General features: G+C 51.0%; 1 protein-coding gene across 1 annotated transcript; it reads left to right on the top strand.

Annotated features, from left to right (window-relative positions):
• Window positions 1-628: 628 nt before the first annotated feature.
• On the top strand, window positions 629-21586 carry arrb1 (arrestin, beta 1; the record flags this gene model as incomplete). Its single annotated transcript, XM_080459222.1, has 16 exons — window positions 629-648; window positions 6693-6723; window positions 7355-7415; window positions 7965-8009; window positions 8137-8333; window positions 8546-8605; window positions 8763-8830; window positions 11272-11407; window positions 11535-11619; window positions 11729-11801; window positions 11955-12092; window positions 12725-12808; window positions 12941-12964; window positions 15413-15483; window positions 20320-20368; window positions 21481-21586. The coding sequence occupies 16 exons, from the start codon at window positions 629-631 to the stop codon at window positions 21584-21586; spliced, it is 1248 nt and encodes a 415-aa protein (XP_080315348.1).
• Between the last annotated feature and the right edge of the window lie 1758 nt (window positions 21587-23344).

The raw sequence follows: 23344 nt of genomic DNA, 5'->3' as shown, positions 1-23344 counted from the left end.
AGGAGCGTCTACACGGTGTTCAGCAGGTTTAATTGAACGACTTTGAGTTCCGTTGTCGTAGAAACTGAAACCCAAAACACTATGAAAGTTTTTTATTTTTTCAGCAGAAACGGTTGCCTTGGAAACAGACCTGCAGTCCTGAGAGGTTCCTGATGAGTCGATCCAACAAAGATCTACTGGCTTTATTCATTTCTGGCTGGAAATGTCAATCGATCAATCAATCAGGTGTCCTGCTTCCTGCTGGAGGTCAGAGTCCAGCTCTGTGTGACGTTCATGGTACAAAAACAATTTATCCTCCGGGCGTGTCATGTTTAGAAACACTTCACTGCTGACGGGGGGGGTAAAGAGGAAGAGGGGGGGTTAAAGAGGAAGAGGAGGGGTTTGAAAAGGAGGAGCAGATCGCTGCTTCACTCTTCTCTCACTCTCAGTCTCAGATCAGATGGAGGTTTTTCTTCCTGACGAGAATCTGACAGTGTGACCACACACACACACACACACACACACACACACACACACACACACACACGCACGCCATCCTCTCCTCAGTTTCCACGGCGACGGCATCCCTCCATCCTCCTCTTCCATCGTCTCTCCGTCCGGCTGCTTTCAGCTTGTCGGCGTCGTGAGGATGGGAGATAAAGGAACCAGGTGAGGATCCGTGTGTGTGTGTGTGTGTGTGTGTGTGTGTGTGTGTGTGTGTGTGTGTGTGTGTGTGTGTGTGTGTGTGTGTGTGTGTGTGTGTGTGTTCCAGCATTACATAACATCATGTCAGCTCCTCCATCACTGGAAGAGCTGACAGCAGCTTCTCCTTCTATTGGTCAGAAGTAATCACATTACTTTGAGGTAAAACGCTGCATGTTGGAGCCGAGCGCCTCAACGAGGAAAATACTTTTTCAGTCCCGGAGGGATTCCATCATCGAAGAGAAGAACTGGTCTGCAAACAGTCTGACACTTGGTCCCAGACCTGGTCCCAGACCTGGTCCTAGACCTGGTCCAAGACCTGGTCTCACTTCCTAGAACTCTCTCACCGGGAACTTTCAGAACAACACACACGTTGTAAAGAGAAAACTACTCAAGACCATTCAACTGGGAGCACTGGAATGTTGGGAATACTGGGAAGGACTACAGAGACAGAGGACAGCTACAGGACTACAGAGACAGACGACAGCTACAGGACTACAGAGACAGAGGACAGCTACAGGACTACAGAGACAGACGACAGCTACAGGACTACAGAGACAGAGGACAGCTGCAGGACTACAGAGGACAGCTACAGGACTACAGAGACAGAGGACAGCTACAGGACTACAGAGATAGAGGACAGCTACAGGACTACAGAGACAGAGGACAGCTACAGGACTACAGAGGACAGCTACAGGACTACAGAGACAGAGGACAGCTACAGGACTACAGAGACAGAGGACAGCTGCAGGACTACAGAGGACAGCTACAGGACTACAGAGACAGAGGACAGCTACAGGACTACAGAGATAGAGGACAGCTACAGGACTACAGAGACAGAGGACAGCTACAGGACTACAGAGATAGAGGACAGCTACAGGACTACAGAGACAGAGGACAGCTACAGGACTACAGAGGACAGCTACAGGACTACAGAGACAGAGGACAGCTACAGTGGAGGGTCACGGGTTCCATTTCCAGCTGGGACCTTCTGGGCTCTGATGATGATGAAGACGATGATGTGGTGCTCCTCCTCCTCTTCCTCTTCAGAGTGAGCTACAGGTTGAAGCCCCGCCCCCTCGCGGTCTCTCTGCTGTCATAAATGATGTTTGGCTCCATTAGCTCTCGGCTCCAGGGATCTTCATCACTCAGCTTCTTACCGGGAAAGCTTCCGTCCTCCTGGGAGTTCTGCGAGCTCACCGCTCACCCTCCTCACCCTCCTCACCGCTCACCCTCCTCAATGGCTCACCCTCCTCACCCTCCTCACCGCTCACCCTCCTCAATGGCTCACCCTCCTCACCGCTCACCCTCCTCACCCTCCTCACCCTCCTCACCGCTCACCCTCCTCAATGGCTCACCCTCCTCACCCTCCTCACCGCTCACCCTCCTCAATGGGTCACCCTCCTCACCGCTCACCCTCCTCACCCTCCTCACCCTCCTCACCGCTCACCCTCCTAACCCTCCTCACCGCTCACCCTCCTCACCCTCCTCACCCTCCTCACCGCTCACCTTCCTCACCGCTCACCCTCCTCACCCTCCTCACCCTCCTCACCTTCCTCACCCTCCTCACTGCTCACCCTCCTCACCGCTCACCCTCCTCACCCTCCTCACCGCTCACCTTCCTCACCCTCCTCACCGCTCACCCTCCTCACCGCTCACCCCCCTCACCGCTCACCTTCCTCACCCTCCTCACCGCTCACCCTCCTCACTGCTCACTCTCCTCACCGCTCACCTTCCTCACCCTCCTCACCGCTCACCCTCCTCACCGCTCACCCTCCTCACCTTCCTCACCCTCCTCACTGCTCACCCTCCTCACCGCTCACCTTCCTCACCCTCCTCACCCTCCTCACCGCTCACCCTCCTCACCCTCCTCACCCTCCTCACCGCTCACCTTCCTCACCCTCCTCACTGCTCACCCTCCTCACCGCTCACCTTCCTCACCCTCCTCACTGCTCACCCTCCTCACCGCTCACCTTCCTCACCCTCCTCACCCTCCTCACTGCTCACCTTCCTCACCCTCCTCACTGCTCACCCTCCTCACCCTCCTCACTGCTCACCTTCCTCACCCTCCTCACTGCTCACCCTCCTCACCCTCCTCACTGCTCACCTTCCTCACCCTCCTCACCGCTCACCCTCCTCACCCTCCTCATCCTCCTCACCCTCCTCACCCTCCTCACTGCTCACCTTCCTCACCCTCCTCACCGCTCATCCTCCTCACCCTCCTCACCCTCCTCACCGCTCACCTTCCTCACTCTCCTCACCCTCTTCACTGCTCACCCTCCTCACCCTCCTCACCGCTCACCTTCCTCACCCTCCTCACTGCTCACCCTCCTCACCCTCCTCACCGCTCACCTTCCTCACCCTCCTCACCCTCCTCACCGCCCACCCTCCTCACCCTCCTCACCCTCCTCACTGCTCACCCTCCTCACCACTCACCTTCCTCACCCTCCTCACCGCCCACCCTCCTCACCCTCCTCACCCTCCTCACTGCTCACCCTCCTCACCGCTCACCTTCCTCACTCTCCTCACCCTCTTCACTGCTCACTCTCCTCACCACTCACCCTCCTCACCCTCCTCACTGCTCACCCTCCTCACCGCTCACCCTCCTCACCCTCCTCACTGCTCACCCTCCTCACCACTCACCCTCCTCACCCTCCTCACCCTCCTCACCCTTCTCACCGCTCACCTTCCTCACCCTCCTCACTGCTCACCCTCCTCACCACTCACCTTCCTCACCCTCCTCACTGCTCACCCTCCTCACCACTCACCCTCCTCACCCTCCTCACCCTCCTCATCCTCCTCACTCTCCTCACCCTCTTCACTGCTCACCCTCCTCACCCTCCTCACCCTCCTCACCGCTCACCTTCCTCACCCTCCTCACTGCTCACCCTCCTCACCGCTCACCCTCCTCACCCTCCTCACCCTCCTCACCCTCCTCACTGCTCACCTTCCTCACCCTCCTCACCGCTCACCTTCCTCACCCTCCTCACCACTCACCCTCCTCACCCTCCTCACTCCTCACCCTCCTCACCGCTCACCCTCCTCATCCTCCTCACCACTCACCCTCTCACCCTCCTCACTGCTCACCCTCCTCACTGCTCACCTTCCTCACCCTCCTCACCGCTCACCCTCCTCATCCTCCTCACCCTCCTCACCGCTCACTCTCCTCACCCTCTTCACTGCTCACCCTCCTCACTGCTCACCCTCCTCACCCTCCTCACCCTCCTCATCCTCCTCACTCCTCACCCTCCTCACTGCTCACCTTCCTCACCCTCCTCACCGCTCATCCTCCTCACCCTCCTCACCCTCCTCACCCTCCTCACTGCTCACCCTCCTCACCGCTCACCTTCCTCACCCTCCTCACTGCTCACCCTCCTCACCCTCCTCACCCTCCTCATCCTCCTCACTCCTCACCCTCCTCACTGCTCACCTTCCTCACCCTCCTCACCGCTCATCCTCCTCACTCTCCTCACCCTCTTCACTGCTCACCCTCCTCACCCTCCTCACCCTCCTCACTGCTCACCTTCCTCACCCTCCTCACCGCTCACCCTCCTCATCCTCCTCACCCTCCTCACCACTCACCCTCCTCACCGCTCACCTTCCTCACCCTCCTCACTGCTCACCCTCCTCAACGCTCACCTTCCTCACCCTCCTCACCACTCACCCTCCTCACCCTCCTCACCGCTCACCTTCCTCACCCTCCTCACCACTCACCCTCCTCACCTTCCTCACCCTCCTCACCACTCACCCTCCTCACCCTCCTCACCACTCACCTTCCTCACCCTCCTCACCACTCACCCTCCTCACCCTCCTCACCCTCCTCACCGCTCACCTTCCTCACCCTCCTCACCACTCACCCTCCTCACCTTCCTCACCCTCCTCACCACTCACCCTCCTCACCCTCCTCACCCTCCTCACTGCTCACCTTCCTCACCCTCCTCACCACTCACCCTCCTCACCACTCATCCTCCTCACCCTCCTCACCCTCCTCACCCTCCTCACCGCTCACCTTCCTCACCCTCCTCACCACTCACCCTCCTCACCCTCCTCACCCTCCTCACCGCTCACCTTCCTCACCCTCCTCACCACTCACCCTCCTCACCCTCCTCACCGCTCACCTTCCTCACCCTCCTCACTGCTCACCCTCCTCACCGCTCACCCTCCTCACCCTCCTCACCCTCCTCACCCTCCTCACTGCTCACCTTCCTCACCCTCCTCACCGCTCACCCTCCTCATCCTCCTCACCCTCCTCACCACTCACCCTCCTCACCGCTCACCTTCCTCACCCTCCTCACTGCTCACCCTCCTCAACGCTCACCTTCCTCACCCTCCTCACCACTCACCCTCCTCACCCTCCTCACCGCTCACCTTCCTCACCCTCCTCACCACTCACCCTCCTCACCTTCCTCACCCTCCTCACCACTCACCCTCCTCACCCTCCTCACCCTCCTCACCACTCACCTTCCTCACCCTCCTCACCACTCACCCTCCTCACCCTCCTCACCCTCCTCACCCTCCTCACCCTCCTCACCGCTCACCTTCCTCACCCTCCTCACCACTCACCCTCCTCACCTTCCTCACCCTCCTCACCACTCACCCTCCTCACCCTCCTCACCCTCCTCACCGCTCACCTTCCTCACCCTCCTCACCACTCACCCTCCTCACCACTCACCCTCCTCACCACTCATCCTCCTCACCCTCCTCACCCTCCTCACCCTCCTCACCCTCCTCACCGCTCACCTTCCTCACCCTCCTCACCCTCCTCACCACTCACCCTCCTCACCCTCCTCACCCTCCTCACCCTCCTCACCCTCCTCACCGCTCACCTTCCTCACCCTCCTCACCACTCACCCTCCTCACCACTCACCCTCCTCACCCTCCTCACCCTCCTTGCTGCTCGCTCTCCCCTCCGCCACAATAAGTCAAATGAAGTGTTAGCTCGGGGCAGCTCCCCCGTCTCAGGCCGCCAATCAAACCAAACGCTGAGAGCTGCTCCTCTGAGGACATGTTTCACCAAACACCTGACCCCCGTTCAGGAGGACGAAGAGGAAGAGGACGGACAGTTGGGATCCAGGACCCGTTTACACGACAACAATTTCAAGTGAAAACACTAAACTTTGTATTTTGTGTCTGTTACCATGACGACGGAGCTCAAAATCACTGAAAACGCTCCGTCAGCATCTGGACGGGCGAAGCGGCACTTTGTGAAAAGAAGCATTAAATGTGAACGTTTTCTGAAAGCAAAAAGGATCGTCATGGAAACGAAACCTCACACAGAAAGTCTGTTTTCAGCTTCACTGATGAAGAGGATGGTCAGGACAGATGAAGATGACCATGTTGTTGTTTCTGTTGTGTTTTCATAGTGGTGTTCTGTTGTTGTTGTTTCTGTTGTTGTTGTTGTTTCTGTTGTTGTGTTGTCATAGTGGTGTTCTGTTGTTGTTGTTTCTGTTGTTGTTGTTGTTTCTGTTGTTGTGTTGTCATAGTGGTGTTCTGTTGTTGTTGTTTCTGTTGTTGTTGTTGTTTCTGTTGTTGTGTTGTCAGAGTGGTGTTCTGTTGTTGTTGTTTCTGTTGTTGTTGTTGTTGTTGTTTCTGTTGTTGTGTTGTCATAGTGGTGTTCTGTTGTTGTTGTTTCTGTTGTTGTTTCTGTTGTCATAGTGGTGTTCTGTTGTTGTTGTTGTTATTTCTGTTGTGGTGTCATAGTGGTGTTCTGTTGTTGTTGTTTCTGTTGTGGTGTCATAGTGGTGTTCTGTTGTTGTTGTTTCTGTTGTGGTGTCATAGTGGTGTTCTGTTGTTGTTGATTCTGTTGTTGTTGTTTCTGTTGTTTCTGTTGTTGTTGTTTCTGTTGTTGTTGTTTCTGTTGTTGTTGTTGTTGTTTCTGTTGTGGTGTCATAGTGGTGTTCTGTTGTTGTTGATTCTGTTGTTGTTGTTTCTGTCGTTTCTGTTGTTGTTGTTTCTGTTGTTGTGTTGGCCATAAACAGTTGTTGACCTGAGCTGTTTCACTTTGTCCTCAGAGTTTTTAAGAAGGCCAGTCCCAATGGAAAGGTAACACACACACACACACACACACACACGCACACGCACACGCACACGCACACGCACACACACACACACACACACACACAGACACACACACACACACACACACACTCACCTGAGATCTCCTTCATCCATCTGTCAAGGAGGATGGATGAAGGATGGATGGATGAAGGATGGATGAAGGATGGATGAAGGAAGGATGGATGATGGATGGATGAAGGATGGATGGATGATGGATGGATGAAGGATGGATGGATGGATGAAGGAAGGATGGATGAAGGAAGGAAGGATGGATGAAGGAAGGCAGGATGGATGAAGGATGGATGGATGATGGATGAAGGATGGATGGATGGATGATGGATGGATGGATGAAGGAAGGATGGATGAAGGAAGGCAGGATGGATGAAGGATGGATGGATGAAGGATGGATGATGGATGGATGAAGGATGGATGGATGGATGATGGATGGATGGATGGATGAAGGATGGATGGATGATGGATGAAGGATGGATGGATGATGGATGGCTGGATGTTTTCTCTTGGTAAGTGTTTGAGGCCAATCAGCTGTGGAGTTTGTGTGAAATCAGGAAGTGACTCAGCTTGCTGTTCTCTTATTGGCCGGTTGTCTGTCCCTCAGCTCACTGTGTATCTGGGGAAGAGGGACTTTGTGGACCATGTGGACCTGGTAGAACCTGTCGGTAAGAGCCAACCCCCTTACCCCAACCCCCTTACCACAACCCCCCCACCCCGACCTCAACCCTGACCCAACCCCCTTACCTCAACCCCCTGACCCTGACCCTCAACCTCTGACCCCAACCCCCTTACCACAACCCCCCCACCCCGACCTCAACCCTCAACCCCTGACCCAACCCCCTTACCTCAACCCTCGACCCCAACCCCCTGATCTCAATCCCCTTACCCCAAACACCCGACCCCAACCTCAACCCCTGACCCAACCCCCTTACCACAACCCCCCCACCCCGACCTCAACCCTGACCCAACCCCCTTACCTCAACCCCCTGACTCTCAACCTCTGACCCCAAACCCCTGACCACAACCCCCCCACCCCGACCTCAACCCTCAACCCCTGACCCAACCCCCTTACCTCAACCCTCGACCCCAACCCCCTGATCTCAATCCCCTTACCCCAAACACCCGACCCCAACCTCAACCCACTGTTTGTGATCTGTTTCTAACAAACTCTTCATCTCAATCAATCTCAAAGTGGGCATGTCTTCTCTCTGCAGACGGCGTGGTTCTGATTGACCCGGAGTACCTGAAGGAGAGGAAAGGTGGGACAGGAAACAGTCACTGGTCCGGACCAGAGACTGGCTTTGGTCCTGAGTAGACTGGTTCTGTTCTTGACTTGCGACTGGTTTGTGGTCGTCATGGCGACAGTGTCTGGTTGTTTGTCCTCAGTGTTCGTGACGCTGACATGTGCGTTCCGTTATGGCCGGGAGGATCTGGACGTTCTAGGACTGACGTTTCGGAAGGACCTGTTTGTGTCCAACGCTCAGGTGTTTCCTCTGGTTCCTGAGGAGAAGAAGAGCCTGACTCGTCTGCAGGAACGACTCATCAAGAAGCTGGGCGAGCACGCCCACCCGTTCACCTTCCAGGTAACTACCGGGTCACCTTCCAGGTAACTACCAGGTCACCTGAGTGAGACCTGTTTCAAGCAGTGTAAACTGGTCTAAACTGGTTCAAGCTGCAGTTGAAAGGAAGTGATGAAGATGAAGAGTGTAGATCTTCGGCGCCACTCAGTGAAACTCAGAGCAGAGAAACCTGAACGTCTCAGACTGTCCTTCATGATTCATGTGTTCATTCCCAGATTCCTCTCAACCTGCCGTGTTCCGTCACCCTGCAGCCGGGTCCCGAGGACACTGGGAAGGTAGGGGGCACTGACATTAGCATGAGCATTGAGCTAAAAGTAATGTCTTACATTAGAATTTTATGTTGTAGTTATTGATAAATACAAGTTCAGCATTATTAATGTATATGTATGTGCATGCCTGCGTGCGTGCGTGTGTGTATGTGTGCGTGCGCAGGCCTGTGGCGTTGACTTCGAGGTGAAAGCGTTCTGTGCTGAAAACGTGGAGGAAAAGATCCATAAAAGGTAAACAGGAAGTGATTGTATGAAGATGAGAGTGGTAACGTTAACGTCAGGAGCCTCAAAGTCAGTTTCAGTGCTGCAGGGACTCGGTGCGTCTGGTCATCAGGAAGGTTCAGGTAGCAGCATTAGCATTAGCATTAGCATGGTGTCACTGTGCTGCAGGAACTCGGTGCGTCTGGTCATCAGGAAGGTTCAGATAGCAGCATTAGCATTAGCATTAGCATTAGCATGGTGTCACTGTGCTGCAGGGACTCGGTGCGTCTGGTCATCAGGAAGGTTCAGATAGCAGCATTAGCATTAGCATTAGCATGGTGTCACTGTGCTGCAGGAACTCGGTGCGTCTGGTCATCAGGAAGGTTCAGATAGCAGCATTAGCATTAGCATTAGCATGGTGTCACTGTGCTGCAGGGACTCGGTGCGTCTGGTCATCAGGAAGGTTCAGATAGCAGCATTAGCATTAGCATTAGCATGGTGTCACTGTGCTGCAGGAACTCGGTGCGTCTGGTCATCAGGAAGGTTCAGGTAGCAGCATTAGCATTAGCATTAGCATTAGCATGGTGTCACTGTGCTGCAGGAACGCGGTGCGTCTGGTCATCAGGAAGGTTCAGATAGCAGCATTAGCATTAGCATTAGCATGGTGTCACTGTGCTGCAGGGACTCGGTGCGTCTGGTCATCAGGAAGGTTCAGATAGCAGCATTAGCATTAGCATTAGCATGGTGTCACTGTGCTGCAGGGACTCGGTGCGTCTGGTCATCAGGAAGGTTCAGATAGCAGCATTAGCATTAGCATTAGCATGGTGTCACTGTGCTGCAGGAACTCGGTGCGTCTGGTCATCAGGAAGGTTCAGATAGCAGCATTAGCATTAGCATTAGCATGGTGTCACTGTGCTGCAGGAACTCGGTGCGTCTGGTCATCAGGAAGGTTCAGATAGCAGCATTAGCATTATCATTAGCATGGTGTCACTGTGCTGCAGGGACTCGGTGCGTCTGGTCATCAGGAAGGTTCAGATAGCAGCATTAGCATTAGCATTAGCATGGTGTCACTGTGCTGCAGGAACTCGGTGCGTCTGGTCATCAGGAAGGTTCAGATAGCAGCATTAGCATTAGCATTAGCATGGTGTCACTGTGCTGCAGGAACTCGGTGCGTCTGGTCATCAGGAAGGTTCAGGTAGCAGCATTAGCATTAGCATTAGCATGGTGTCACTGTGCTGCAGGAACTCTGTGCGTCTGGTCATCAGGAAGGTTCAGATAGCAGCAATAGCATTAGCATTAGCATTAGCATTAGCATGGTGTCACTGTGCTGCAGGAACTCGGTGCGTCTGGTCATCAGGAAGGTTCAGGTAGCAGCATTAGCATTAGCATTAGCATGGTGTCACTGTGCTGCAGGAACTCGGTGCGTCTGGTCATCAGGAAGGTTCAGGTAGCAGCATTAGCATTAGCATTAGCATGGTGTCACTGTGCTGCAGGAACTCGGTGCGTCTGGTCATCAGGAAGGTTCAGGTAGCAGCATTAGCATTAGCATTAGCATGGTGTCACTGTGCTGCAGGAACTCGGTGCGTCTGGTCATCAGGAAGGTTCAGGTAGCAGCATTAGCATTAGCATTAGCATGGTGTCACTGTGCTGCAGGAACTCGGTGCGTCTGGTCATCAGGAAGGTTCAGGTAGCAGCATTAGCATTAGCATTAGCATTAGCATGGTGTCACTGTGCTGCAGGAACTCGGTGCGTCTGGTCATCAGGAAGGTTCAGATAGCAGCATTAGCATTAGCATTAGCATGGTGTCACTGTGCTGCAGGAACTCTGTGCGTCTGGTCATCAGGAAGGTTCAGATAGCAGCAATAGCATTAGCATTAGCATTAGCATTAGCATGGTGTCACTGTGCTGCAGGAACTCGGTGCGTCTGGTCATCAGGAAGGTTCAGGTAGCAGCATTAGCATTAGCATTAGCATGGTGTCACTGTGCTGCAGGAACTCGGTGCGTCTGGTCATCAGGAAGGTTCAGGTAGCAGCATTAGCATTAGCATTAGCATGGTGTCACTGTGCTGCAGGGACTCGGTGCGTCTGGTCATCAGGAAGGTTCAGGTAGCAGCATTAGCATTAGCATTAGCATGGTGTCACTGTGCTGCAGGAACTCGGTGCGTCTGGTCATCAGGAAGGTTCAGGTAGCAGCATTAGCATTAGCATTAGCATGGTGTCACTGTGCTGCAGGAACTCGGTGCGTCTGGTCATCAGGAAGGTTCAGGTAGCAGCATTAGCATTAGCATTAGCATGGTGTCACTGTGCTGCAGGAACTCGGTGCGTCTGGTCATCAGGAAGGTTCAGGTAGCAGCATTAGCATTAGCATTAGCATGGTGTCACTGTGCTGCAGGAACTCGGTGCGTCTGGTCATCAGGAAGGTTCAGGTAGCAGCATTAGCATTAGCATTAGCATGGTGTCACTGTGCTGCAGGAACTCGGTGCGTCTGGTCATCAGGAAGGTTCAGTACGCTCCAGAGAAAGCGGGACCTCAGCCCACAGCAGAGACCACCAGACATTTCCTCATGTCGGACAAACCGCTGCACCTGGAGGCGTCGCTGGACAAAGAGGTGACTGATCAATACTGATCACCTGATCGCCTAATCACTCCTGATCATGGGATGCAGGTGTGTGATGAAGGTGGATGATGAAGGTGGAGGACGATGATGTAGCAGATAACAGGATGTTGACTTTCAGATTTATTACCACGGAGAGCCGATCAGCGTTAACGTCCACGTGACCAACAACACCAACAAGATGGTGAAGAAGATGAAGATCTCAGGTGTGTGTGTGTGTGTGTGTGTGTGTGTGTGTGTGTGTGTGTGTGTGTGTGTGTGTGTGTGTGTGTGTGTGTGTGTGTGTTGACAGCAGTGTATTGTGTGTGTTGACAGTGAGACAGTATGCAGACATCTGCCTCTTCAACACGGCTCAATACAAATGTCCTGTAGCCACGGAGGAGTCAGAGTGAGTCTCACACACACACACACACACACACACACACACACACACACACACACACACACACACACACACACACACACACACACACACACACACACACACACACACACACACACACACACACACACCCTGGTCACTCTGCTGTCTCCACCTCAGTGATGTAGTTGCTCCGAGCTCCACCTTCTGTAAAGTTTTCACTCTGACTCCGTTTCTGGCGAACAACCGAGAGAAACGAGGTTTGGCTCTGGACGGGAAGCTGAAGCATGAAGACACCAACCTGGCCTCCAGCACACAGTGAGTCCTCCACCCGCTACACCCTCCAGCACACAGTGAGTCCTCCACCCGCTACACCCTCCAATACACAGTGAGTCCTTCACCCGCTACACCCTCCAGAATGGAGTGAGTCCTCCACCTTTAGAGCTACATCCTGGTTCGCTGAGTGGCCCCTTCACTCTTTCCAGTTGCCTGTCTCCTGCAGGTTGCCTGTCTCATTGCTTGTTTCATTGCTCGTTGCCTGTCACATTGCCGGTTGCCTGACTCATTGCCGGTTGCCTGTCTCCTGCAGGTTGCCTATCACATTGCCTGTTGCCTGTCTCATTGCCGGTTGCCTGTCTCCTGTAGGTTGCCTATCACATTGCCTGTTGCCTGTCTCATTGCCGGTTGCCTGTCTCCTGCAGGTTGCCTATCACATTGCCTGTTGCCTGTTGCCTGTCTCATTGCTGGTTGCCTGTCTCCTGCAGGTTGCCTATCACATTGCCTGTTGCCTGTCTCATTGCCGGTTGCCTGTCTCCTGCAGGTTGCCTATCTCCTGCAGGTTGCCTATCACATTGCCTGTTGCCTGTCTCATTGCCGGTTGCCTGTCTCCTGCAGGTTGCCTATCACATTGCCTGTTGCCTGTCTCATTGCCGGTTGCCTGTCTCCTGCAGGTTGAGAGACGGAGCCAATAAGGAGATTCTGGGAATCATCGTCTCCTACAAAGTCAAAGTGAAGCTGGTGGTGTCAAGAGGAGGGTGGGTGATTCTGTTTACCCCCGCCCATCTGCACCCCCGCCAATTACTGCCCCAACCTAACAGCACCCCTGCTATATCTTCAGTCTGTAGAAACGTTGTGAAACTGACATTTGAAATGTTGATTGATTTCAGACTCCTTGGAGATTTAGCTGCAAGGTGAGAACAGAGAGAGAGAGAGAGTGTGTGTGTGTGTGTGTCTGTGTGTGTGTGTGTGTGTGTGTGTGTGTGTGTGTGTGTGTGTGTGTGTGTGTTCTCCCAGTGTGTGTGTGTGTGTGTGTGTGTGTGTTCTCTTAATGTGTGTGTTCTCCGAGTGTGTGTGTGTGTGTGTGTGTGTGTGTGTGTGTGTGTGTATGTGTGTGTGTTCTCCCAGTGTGTGTGTGTGTGTTCTCTCAATGTGTGTGTGTGTGTTCTCTCAATGTGTGTGTGTGTGTGTGTGTGTGTTCTCTCAATGTGTGTGTGTGTGTGTGTTCTCCCAGTGTGTGTGTGTGTTCTCTCAAGGTGTGTGTGTGTTCTCCCAGTGTGTGTGTGTGTGTTCTTTCAAAAGTGTGGGTGTGTTCTCTCAATATGTGTGTGTGTACTCCCAGTGTGTGTGTGTTCTCTCAATGTGTGTGTGTGTGTTCTCTCAGTGTGTGTGTGTTCTCTCAGTGTATGTGTGTGTGTGTGTGTGTGTTCCCTCAGTGTGTGTGTCTTCTCTCAGTGTGTGTGTGTTTTCTCTCAAAAGTGTGGGTTTGTTCTCTCAATGTGTGTGTGTGTGTTCTCTCAGTGTGTGTGTGTTCTCTCAGTGTGTGTGTGTGTGTGTGTTCCCTCAGTGTGTGTGTTCTCTCAGTGTGTGTGTGTGTTCTCTCAAAAGTGTGGGTGTGTTCTCTCAATGTGTGTGTGTGTGTTCTCTCAGTGTGTGTGTGTGTTCTCTCAAAAGTGTGGGTGTGTTCTCTCAATGTGTGTGTTCTCCCAGTGTGTGTGTGTGCATGTGTGTGTGTGTTCTGCCAGTGTGTGTGTGTTCTCTCAGTGTGTGTGTGTTCTCTGAGGGTGTGTGTGTTCCCTCAATGTGTGTGTGTTCTCTGAGGGTGTGTGTGTTCCCTCAGTGTGTGTTCTCTCAGTGTGTGTGTTCCCTCAGTGTGTGTGTGTGTTCCCTGAGTGTGTGTCTTCTCTCAGTGTGTGTGTGTTTTCTCAGTGCGTGTGTGTTCCCTCAGTGTGTGTGTGTTCCCTGAGTGTGTGTGTGTGTGTGTGTGTGTGTGTGTGTGTGTTCCCTCAATGTGTGTGTGTTCTCTGAGGGGGTGTGTGTTCCCTCAGTCTGTGTGCGTGTTCCCTCAGTGTGTGTTCCCTCAGTGTGTGTTCTCTGTGTGTGTGTTCCCTCAGTGTGTGTGTTCCCTCAGTGTGTGTTCCCTCAGTGTGTGTGTTCTCTCAGTGTGTGTGTGTGTTCCCTGTGTGTGTGTGTTCCCTCAGTGTGTGTTCCCTCAGTGTGTGTGTTCCCTCAGTGTGTGTTCCCTCAGTGTGTGTTCCCTCAGTGTGTGTGTTCCCTCAGTGTGTGTGTTCCCTCAGTGTGTGTTCCCTCAGTGTGTGTGTTCCCTCAGTGTGTGTGTTCCCTCAGTGTGTGTTCCCTCAGTGTGTGTGTGTTCCCTCAGTGTGTGTTCCCTCAGTGTGTGTGTTCCCTCTGTGTGTTCCCTCAGTGTGTGTGTTCCCTCAGTGTGTGTGTTCCCTCAGTGTGTGTTCCCTCAGTGTGTGTTCCCTCAGTGTGTGTGTGTTCCCTCAGTGTGTGTTCCCTCAGTGTGTGTGTTCCCTCTGTGTGTTCCCTCAGTGTGTGTGTTCCCTCAGTGTGTGTGTTCCCTCAGTGTGTGTTCTCTCAGTGTGTGTGTTCCCTCAGTGTGTGTGTTCCCTCAGTGTGTGTTCCCTCAGTGTGTGTGTGTTCCCTCAGTGTGTGTTCCCTCAGTGTGTGTGTTCCCTCTGTGTGTTCCCTCAGTGTGTGTGTTCCCTCAGTGTGTGTGTTCCCTCAGTGTGTGTTCTCTCAGTGTGTGTGTTCCCTCAGTGTGTGTGTTCCCTCAGTGTGTGTTCCCTCAGTGTGTGTTCCCTCAGTGTGTGTGTTCCCTCAGTGTGTGTTCCCTCAGTGTGTGTTCCCTTAGTGTGTGTGTTCCCTCAGTGTGTGTGTTCCCTCAGTGTGTGTTCCCTCAGTGTGTGTGTTCCCTCAGTGTGTGTTCCCTCAGTGTGTGTGTGTTCCCTCAGTGTGTGTTCCCTCAGTGTGTGTTCCCTCAGTGTGTGTGTTCTCTCAGTGTGTGTTCCCTCAGTGTGTGTGTTCCCTCAGTGTGTGTTCCCTCAGTGTGTGTGTTCCCTCAGTGTGTGTTCCCTCAGTGTGTGTGTGTTCCCTCAGTGTGTGTGTTCCCTCAGTGTGTGTTCCCTCAGTGTGTGTGTTCTCTCAGTGTGTGTTCCCTCAGTGTGTGTGTTCCCTCAGTGTGTGTTCCCTCAGTGTGTGTTCCCTCAGTGTGTGTGTTCTCTCAGTGTGTGTTCCCTCAGTGTGTGTGTTCTCTCAGTGTGTGTTCTCTCAGTGTGTGTTCCCTCAGTGTGTGTTCCCTCAGTGTGTGTTCCCTCAGTGTGTGTTACTGTGTGTTTCAGTGACGTCTCAGTGGAGCTTCCGTTCACGTTGATGCATCCGAAGCCGCTGGATGACAGTTTGCTGAGAGACGGTGAGTCACATGACCAAACGCTCATCTTCCTCCGTCTTTTTAAAACGCTCATCTTCCTCCGTCTTTTTAAAACGCTCCGTCGTCACCGCACCATGAACATGGCTCATATGATGTAGTTCACCACCAGGCCTGTAGGGGTGCTGTGACTCTGACACTGAAATACACCAGAATGTGACAAACCAACATCTCTCATGACTACTGATGTAACTACCTCTACTCTCATTACTACTGATGTAACTACCTCTACTCTCATTACTACTGATGTAACTACCTCTACTCTCATTACTACTGATATAACGACCTCTACTCTCATTACTACTGATGTAACTACCTCTACTCTCATTACTACTGATATAACTACCTCTACTCTCATTACTACTGATATAACTACCTCTACTCTCATTACTACTGATGTAACGACCTCTACTCTCATTACTACTGATATAACGACCTCTACTCTCATTACTATTATAATTCAATTCAATTCAACTTTATTTATAAAGCACTAAACACAACACAGTCATTTCTAGGAGCTTTGAACAGAGAAAAGAGAAAAACCAACTAATCCTCATGAGCAGCAGATCGATTTGAGACAGAGGAAAGAAAAACTCCTCTGACAGGAAGAACCTTTGTAGAACCCAGAGTCAGAGGTGGGGGGTGGGGCTGGGGGGTAGAGGAGAGATAGATTGAGGGGGAGATACAAACCTTGGAAACCCACCCTGGTTCGGGTAGGAGAGGTTGAGAGAGGTAGAGAGAGGTAGAGAGAGAGGTAGAGAGAGGTAGAGAGAGCTAGAGAGAGGTAGAGAGAGAGGTAGAGAGAGGTAGAGAGAGGTAGAGAGAGGTAGAGAGAGAGGTAGAGAGAGGTAGAGAGAGGTAGAGAGAGGTAGAGAGAGAGGTAGAGAGAGGTAGAGAGAGGTAGAGAGAGAGGTAGAGAGAGAGGTAGAGAGAGGTAGAGAGAGGTAGAGAGAGAGGTAGAGAGAGAGGTAGAGAGAGGTAGAGAGAGAGGTAGAGAGAGAGGTAGAGAGAGAGGTAGAGAGAGGTAGAGAGAGGTAGAGAGAGAGGTAGAGAGAGAGGTAGAGAGAGAGGTAGAGAGAGGTAGAGAGAGGTAGAGAGAGAGGTAGAGAGAGAGGTAGAGAGAGGTAGAGAGAGAGGTAGAGAGAGAGGTAGAGAGAGAGGTAGAGAGAGGTAGAGAGAGGTAGAGAGAGAGGTAGAGAGAGGTAGAGAGAGAGGTAGAGAGAGAGGTAGAGAGAGAGGTAGAGAGAGGTAGAGAGAGAGGTAGAGAGAGAGGTAGAGAGAGAGGTGTGGTGGTGTTGGGGGGGGGGGGGGGTGTAGCAGTCCTCACTGTAGCTTCAGTAAATAGAAAAGTCTTGAGTAGAACCTTAACAGTAGAACCTGTTTCAGCCTCCCTAACTGAAACTGGGATCTGGTTCCACATCAGAGGAACCTGAAAGCTGACAGCTCCGCCCCCATTCTACTTTTAGAAAAGCTAGGAACCTCCAGTAAGCCAGCACTCTGAGAACCAAGAGTTCTTCTGGGGAGATCTGGGACCAGCAGTTCTTTAAGATCTGATGGAACCTGGTTGTTCAGAGCGTTCTAAGTTAGAAGGAGGAGTTTAAATTCTCTTCTAGATTGAACAGGGAGCCAATGAAGCGAGGTTAGTATTGGAGTGAGCTGATCTCTGGTGCTGGTTCTGGTCACGACTCTGGCTGCAGCACTTTGAACCAGTTATTGTTTCACCCTGATAATAGGGAGTTACAATAGTTACTCTGGAAGTAACTAATGATGGATTACTTTTTCAGCATCACTCTGAGTCAGCATGTTTCTAATGTTGGAAATATTACGGAGGTGAAAAAAGGCATAACAATGGAAGTTAATGGAGCGTTTTTTAATAATATTCCCTACAGGAAGCATGTATAAAGTAAAACGTATAGGACCTAAGACAGAACCCTGTGGAACTCCATGTTTGACTTCAGTCTGGACTGAAGGGTTCTCGTGAACATGAACGAAGTGGAACCTGGCTGATAAATATGATCAGAACCAATTTAGTGCTGTACCTTTAAGCCAAATGATGTGTTCTAGTCTCTGTAGTAGGATGTTCTGATCAATAGTATCGATGGTCTGATCAATAGTATCAATGTTCTAATCAATAGTATCGATGGTCTGATCAATAGTACCAATGTTCTAATCAATAGTATCAATGTTCTGATCAATAGTACCAATGTTCTAATCAATAGTATCGATGGTCGGATCAATAGTATCGATGGTCTGATCAATAGTACAAATGTTCTAATCAATAGTATCGATGGTCTGATCAATAGTACCAATGTTCTAATCAATAGTATCGATGGTCTGATCAATAGTACCAATGTTCTAATCAATAGTTTCGATGGTCTGATCAATAGTATCGATGGTCTGATCAATAGTACCAATGCTCTAATCAATAGTATCGATGGTCTGATCAATAGTATCGATGGTCTGATCAATAGTACCAATGTTCTAATCAATAGTATCGATGGTCTGATCAATAGTATCGATGGTCTGATCAATAGTACCAATGTTCTAATCAATAGTATCGATGGTCTGATCAATAGTACCAATGTTCTAATCAATAGTATCGATGGTCTGATCAATAGTACCAATGTTCTAATCAATAGTATCGATGGTCTGATCAATAGTACCAATGTTCTAATCATTAGTATCGATGGTCTGATCAATAGTACCAATGTTCTAATCAATAGTACCAATGTTCTAATCAATAGTATCGATGGTCTGATCAATAGTACCAATGTTCTAATCAATAGTATCGATGGTCTGATCAATAGTACCAATGTTCTAATCAATAGTATCGATGGTCTGATCAATAGTACCAATGTTCTAATCAATAGTATCGATGGTCTGATCAATAGTACCAATGTTCTAATCAATAGTATCAATGTTCTGATCAATAGTATCGATGCAGCTCTGAGATCTAACAGGACCAGAACAGAGACCGGTTCTTTGATGAATCTAAAACCGACTGGAAAAACTCAAATAGGTTCTTTTTACTTAAATGGTCACATGACTGACTTGCAATCACTTTTTTTTAGGATTTTAGAAATAAAGGAAGGTTGGATATTGATACTCAGTGACTGAAACTACTTCCTGTAGGATTTTAGAAATAAAGGAAGGTTGAATATTGATACTCAGTGACTGAAACTACTTCCTGTAGGATTTTAGAAATAAAGGAAGGTTGAATATTTGTCTGTAACTTGCTAAGACACCTGGTCAAGGTTGTTTTTTTAAGAAGAGGTTTAACAACAGGAACCTTAAAGGCTTGTGGTACATAACCTGTTATTAGAGATATGTTAATCTGATCTAGTATTGATGTACTAGTCAGGGGGAAAATATCTTTAAACAGTTTAGTGGGGATTGGATCTAGCAGGCAAGTTGTTGGTTTAGATGAAGCCACGATTGAGGAGAACTCAGCGAGCTCTATAGAGTGGAACCTGGATAACTGGATACTGGCTCCACTAACTAGTCTGAAGATGTAGTTGATCGATCCGCCACTGCACTGGACAGTGAGTCTTTAATTTGATCCCTAATAGTTAGGATTTTGTCATTAAAGAAGTTTACTAAGTTTTTACTGCTCAAAGTTAAAGGGATATGAGGTTCTACAGAACTGTGACTTTTTGTCAGCCTGGCCATAGTACTGAAGAGAAATCTAGGATTGTTCTTGTTTTCTTCTATTAAAGAGGAATAGGAGGTATTTCAGGTTTTATGAAGGGATTTTTTTTTATAGATTAACAATCTATCTCTCCAGGCTGTTCGAAATACTCCTAACTGAGTTCAGTACCATTTCTTCTCTAACTTTCATTCTGATTTCTTTAAAGTTCTCATGACCATTATACCATGGAACTATCCTCCTCTGGGTTGTTGCTTTTATCTACAAGGGAGCAATGGAATCAAGTGTAGAGCAAAGTAAGGCTGCTGTTCCATCTACAACCAAGTCAGCCTGAGTAGGGCTAATGCTAATGCTAATGGTGTTTACTGCTGGATCCACGGATGGAACTGAAGTCAATATTGATGGGAGTACTTCCCTGACTTTGGCTACAGCATTGTCTGATAGATATCTCTTATATTTCAATTTATTTTCTCATTCCTACTCTCATTACTACTGATATAACTACTCCTACTCTCATTACTACTGATATAACTACTCCTACTCTCATTACTACTGATATAACTACTCCTACTCTCATTACTACTGATATAACTACTCCTACTCTCATTACTACTGATATAACTACTCCTACTCTCATTACTACTGATATAACTGATATAACCGCCTTGCGTTGTTTCTGGCGAGTTGGTTCCGTTACGTCTCTTCCGGCTCGCTGGCTTCCGCTTTGCGTCATTTCAAGATGGCGGCGCCCATAACGCTGCCATCTTGGATTCCGCACTGGCACCTCTTGGCTTCTGGAGCAGGTAGTCTGCCATGTTGTTGTTTAGTGACATCATGGAGAGGGTCGCGGGGTTAGCGGTGGAGAGGCGGGTGATGACATCATAGTCTTCTGCTAATGTCTGTCCACGTCAGGATCCTCCACTCTGGAAGCGGTTTAAATAAAAACCTGTTTCTAGGCTCCTGAAACGTGAAACGACTGAAACCATGGTTACATGAAACCAGGTTGTCATGGTGACTCAGTGGAAACTGAACTGAACAAGTGCAACTTGTGGCGAAAGGTAAAACCTCTCATACCCCCCCCCCCCCCCACTCTCCTCCCCCTCCCCCCCACCACTCCCCCCCCCCCCCACTCTCCTCCCCCTCCCCCCCCACTCTCCTCCCCCTCCTCCCCCCAGCTCCAGATGACGCTCCAATCGACACTAACCTGATTGAGTTTGACACAAAGTGAGTATCCGTCTCCTCGTGTGTGTGTGTGTGTGTGTGTGTGTGTGTGTGTGTGTGTGTGTGTGTGCGTGTGTGTGCGTGCGTGCGTGCGTGCGTGCGTGCGTGTGTGTGTGTTGCTTCCTGCAGCACTAAGAGTCTCCGGTTCTCAGAGCGTTAATGCCTCCTAATGTGCAGGAAATGGAAACTAGTGTCAGCAGAAGCTCCATCATCCTGTCTGCATGTACAGACCCCTCAGAACAACCAGGGACAGACTGACTGCTGAGGAGGAACAACCAGGGACAGACTGATAAAAGTACATCAGTAATGGTACTGTACCATACAGTACGGTACAGTACGGTACAATACGGCTCCCCACGAGCCAGGTCCAACAGAGTCTGTTCCCCACAGGTCAGGTCCAACAGAGTCTGTTCCCCACAGGTCAGGTCCAACAGAGTCTGTTCCCCACGAGCCAGGTCCAACAGAGTCTGTTCCCCGACGTTGCGTCTGCTCTCATGAGATCAACGTGTGCGCTGTGGTCCAACTCCGTCCCCAGCTTAGACCATGTCACATATCTGTGGCGCTCACAATCCCGCCTCCATTTTAAGAGTACTCTCTTCAGTGGAAACAGATTTAGGTCTGGGTACGCTTTGCCGTACGTCAACGTCACATTCTGTGCAGTGGAAACGAAGCTTAAATAAAGACGGAGAAGACATTAGTCAGTTGACGACAATTAAAACCAGAGAACTCTGCCTTCGCAGCCGGAGGATGGTTTCTTCAAAATACAAACAAAAACAAGGAACAATCAAACCTGCTGCTCTCTGAGAAAGTGTGTGAGATCTGGTTCTTCAAGCCATTGTGTCTTTCTCCTATCCTCCTGCCTTCCTCGCCAGGAAGGTGAGGAGGCAGGTGAGGAGGAAGAGCCAGGAGAAAAAACACACAGCAGACAAAAGCCTTGTTGTGCGTCAGCAGGTACCTGGCCACACATCACCTCACAGGAAAAAACAGGGACAGACTGACATGTTGAGGAGGGACTAACAGCGCTGACCTCTGACCTCTGACCTCTGACCTCTGGGGCCAGGTTTGGCCCGCAGGCTGTGTGTTTCTAAACTCTGTAACATTGGTCTGTGCCACAGTGACGACGACATCATCTTTGAGGACTTCGCCCGCCAGCGGCTGATCGGGGCCAAAGATGAGGAGGACGAGGAGCCAGTGGAGTCGCCGCATCTCACCCACAGATAGAGCGAGCGGAGCGTTGGGAGCGCAGAGCTAATGGAGGTCAGGTGTGGGCCCCCCCTGCGGCCCGGATACCCCCTCCCCCGCGCGGCCCGGACGCCCCGCTGCCGCCCGACGGCGCTCCTGCTCGTCCATGTTCGTCCTCTCTGTGTCCCGTTAGAACCCTACAGCTTAGACATCCATGGTGTTTCCAAACGGAACGGCGCCACTGGCGCCGGAGTGCCGCTGCTACCATGCGTCCAACGTGTCTTTGTCCTCCATGTTTCCGTTCGGGAGCAGAGCGGAGTCACGTCGTGTTGAGATTTGTTTCCATGTTCGGTATCAGAAGGTTTCCGGCACCGTCAAACAGGCTCACGTGCGGAGGAACCTCCATCAGGACAGCAGCCAATCAGCCGAGAGCCCCCAGCTGAGGCTCCGCCTCCAGCAGCCAATCAGCCGAGAGCCCCGGGTCGAGGCTCCGCCTCCAGCAGCCACGCCTCGACCTGCTCTGCAATGAGGGGACGTCCCAGCATGCCTCACTGGACAGGCAGAGACGTTCACTGTTAGCATGCTGTACTCAGCTAAACTATGATAATGCTCGCTGGTTCACGCCATTCAATACAGTTAGCATGATGTATCCAGCTGCATGTCGTTAATTCACACGCTTATTCACGGTTGGCATGCTGCTTTGAACCAAACAATGCTAATGCTAACAATGCTAATGCTATCTGTTTCTATTCATTACTATTAGCATGGTAAAATCTGACTAAAGAGGAGCTATCAATCCACTCTCAGCCAATCACAGAGCCCCTTGAAACGTGTGCAGCAATTGGTTGCTGAGTTAAAAAGGCGCAGAGGCTAAACGATGTTACAGTCTGACATTAAGGAGCAGCTGCTCATGTTTTTAGAGGATTTAAAATGTAGAGGTTGGTGACACTCAGAGACCCCCCTTCCCTCGGGGAGACGCTTGTGAGACCCCCCACCTGAAGTTAATTTTGTATTTCTCCAGATGTGTCGACTCAGCGCATTAGTTTTCTTCAGGAGGTCAAAAATAAAATCGTCTCCGGTTTTTGTTCGAAACGCTAACTGCTATGTCTTCATTGCCGAGCTGTGTCATGTAGGAGTGTCCCTGAACGCACCAGCAGGGGGCGCTGCTGCTGTTAGTGTTTTACTGTGTCTTCCTGCATGTTTGTAACGGTGTGTGGGGGGGTTGAAGGTCAGTCTGGTTCTCGGTGTAACTGCTTGCTGTGTGCCATCAGGTTGAGACAGCACTGTGATGCTCCTTCTGTGCTCCAGGGGGCAACAGTGAGCACCAAAGGGCAGCAGTGAGCGATGAGCAGAAACCTCTGGTGGGCCTGTCACACTGTCTCACACTGCAGGATGTTCAGAACATTCGGGATGTTAAGGACGTTTCAGACGTTCACAGGATGTTTGCGATGTTCGGGGTGTTTGGGAGGAACATTTGGGGCATTCAGGGTGTTTGGGACGTTCACAGGACATTTGGGGTGTTTGGGGTTTTTGGGCCATTCAGGACATTCGGGGCATTTGTTCACAGAACTTTTGGGGAATTCGTTCACAGGGCGTTTAGGGTGTTCAGGACATTTGGGGTGTTTGTCCACAGGATGTTTGCGGTGTTCGAGGCCTTCGAGGGGTTTGGGATATTCCGGGTTTTCATGATGTACGGGGTGTTCAGGACTTTCGCGTCGTTCGGGGCATTCGGGGTGTTCGAGGTGTTTGGGGCGTTCGAGGGGTTCGGGATGTTCGGGGTGTTCAGGTTGTTCAGGG

The sequence above is a fragment of the Lipophrys pholis genome (genome assembly GCF_963383615.2).
Source record: "Lipophrys pholis genome assembly, chromosome: 3".
Taxonomy (NCBI): domain Eukaryota; kingdom Metazoa; phylum Chordata; class Actinopteri; order Blenniiformes; family Blenniidae; genus Lipophrys; species Lipophrys pholis.
The sequence above is the reverse complement of the archived record's forward strand: the minus strand, read 5'-3'. Positions and strand labels throughout refer to the sequence as shown.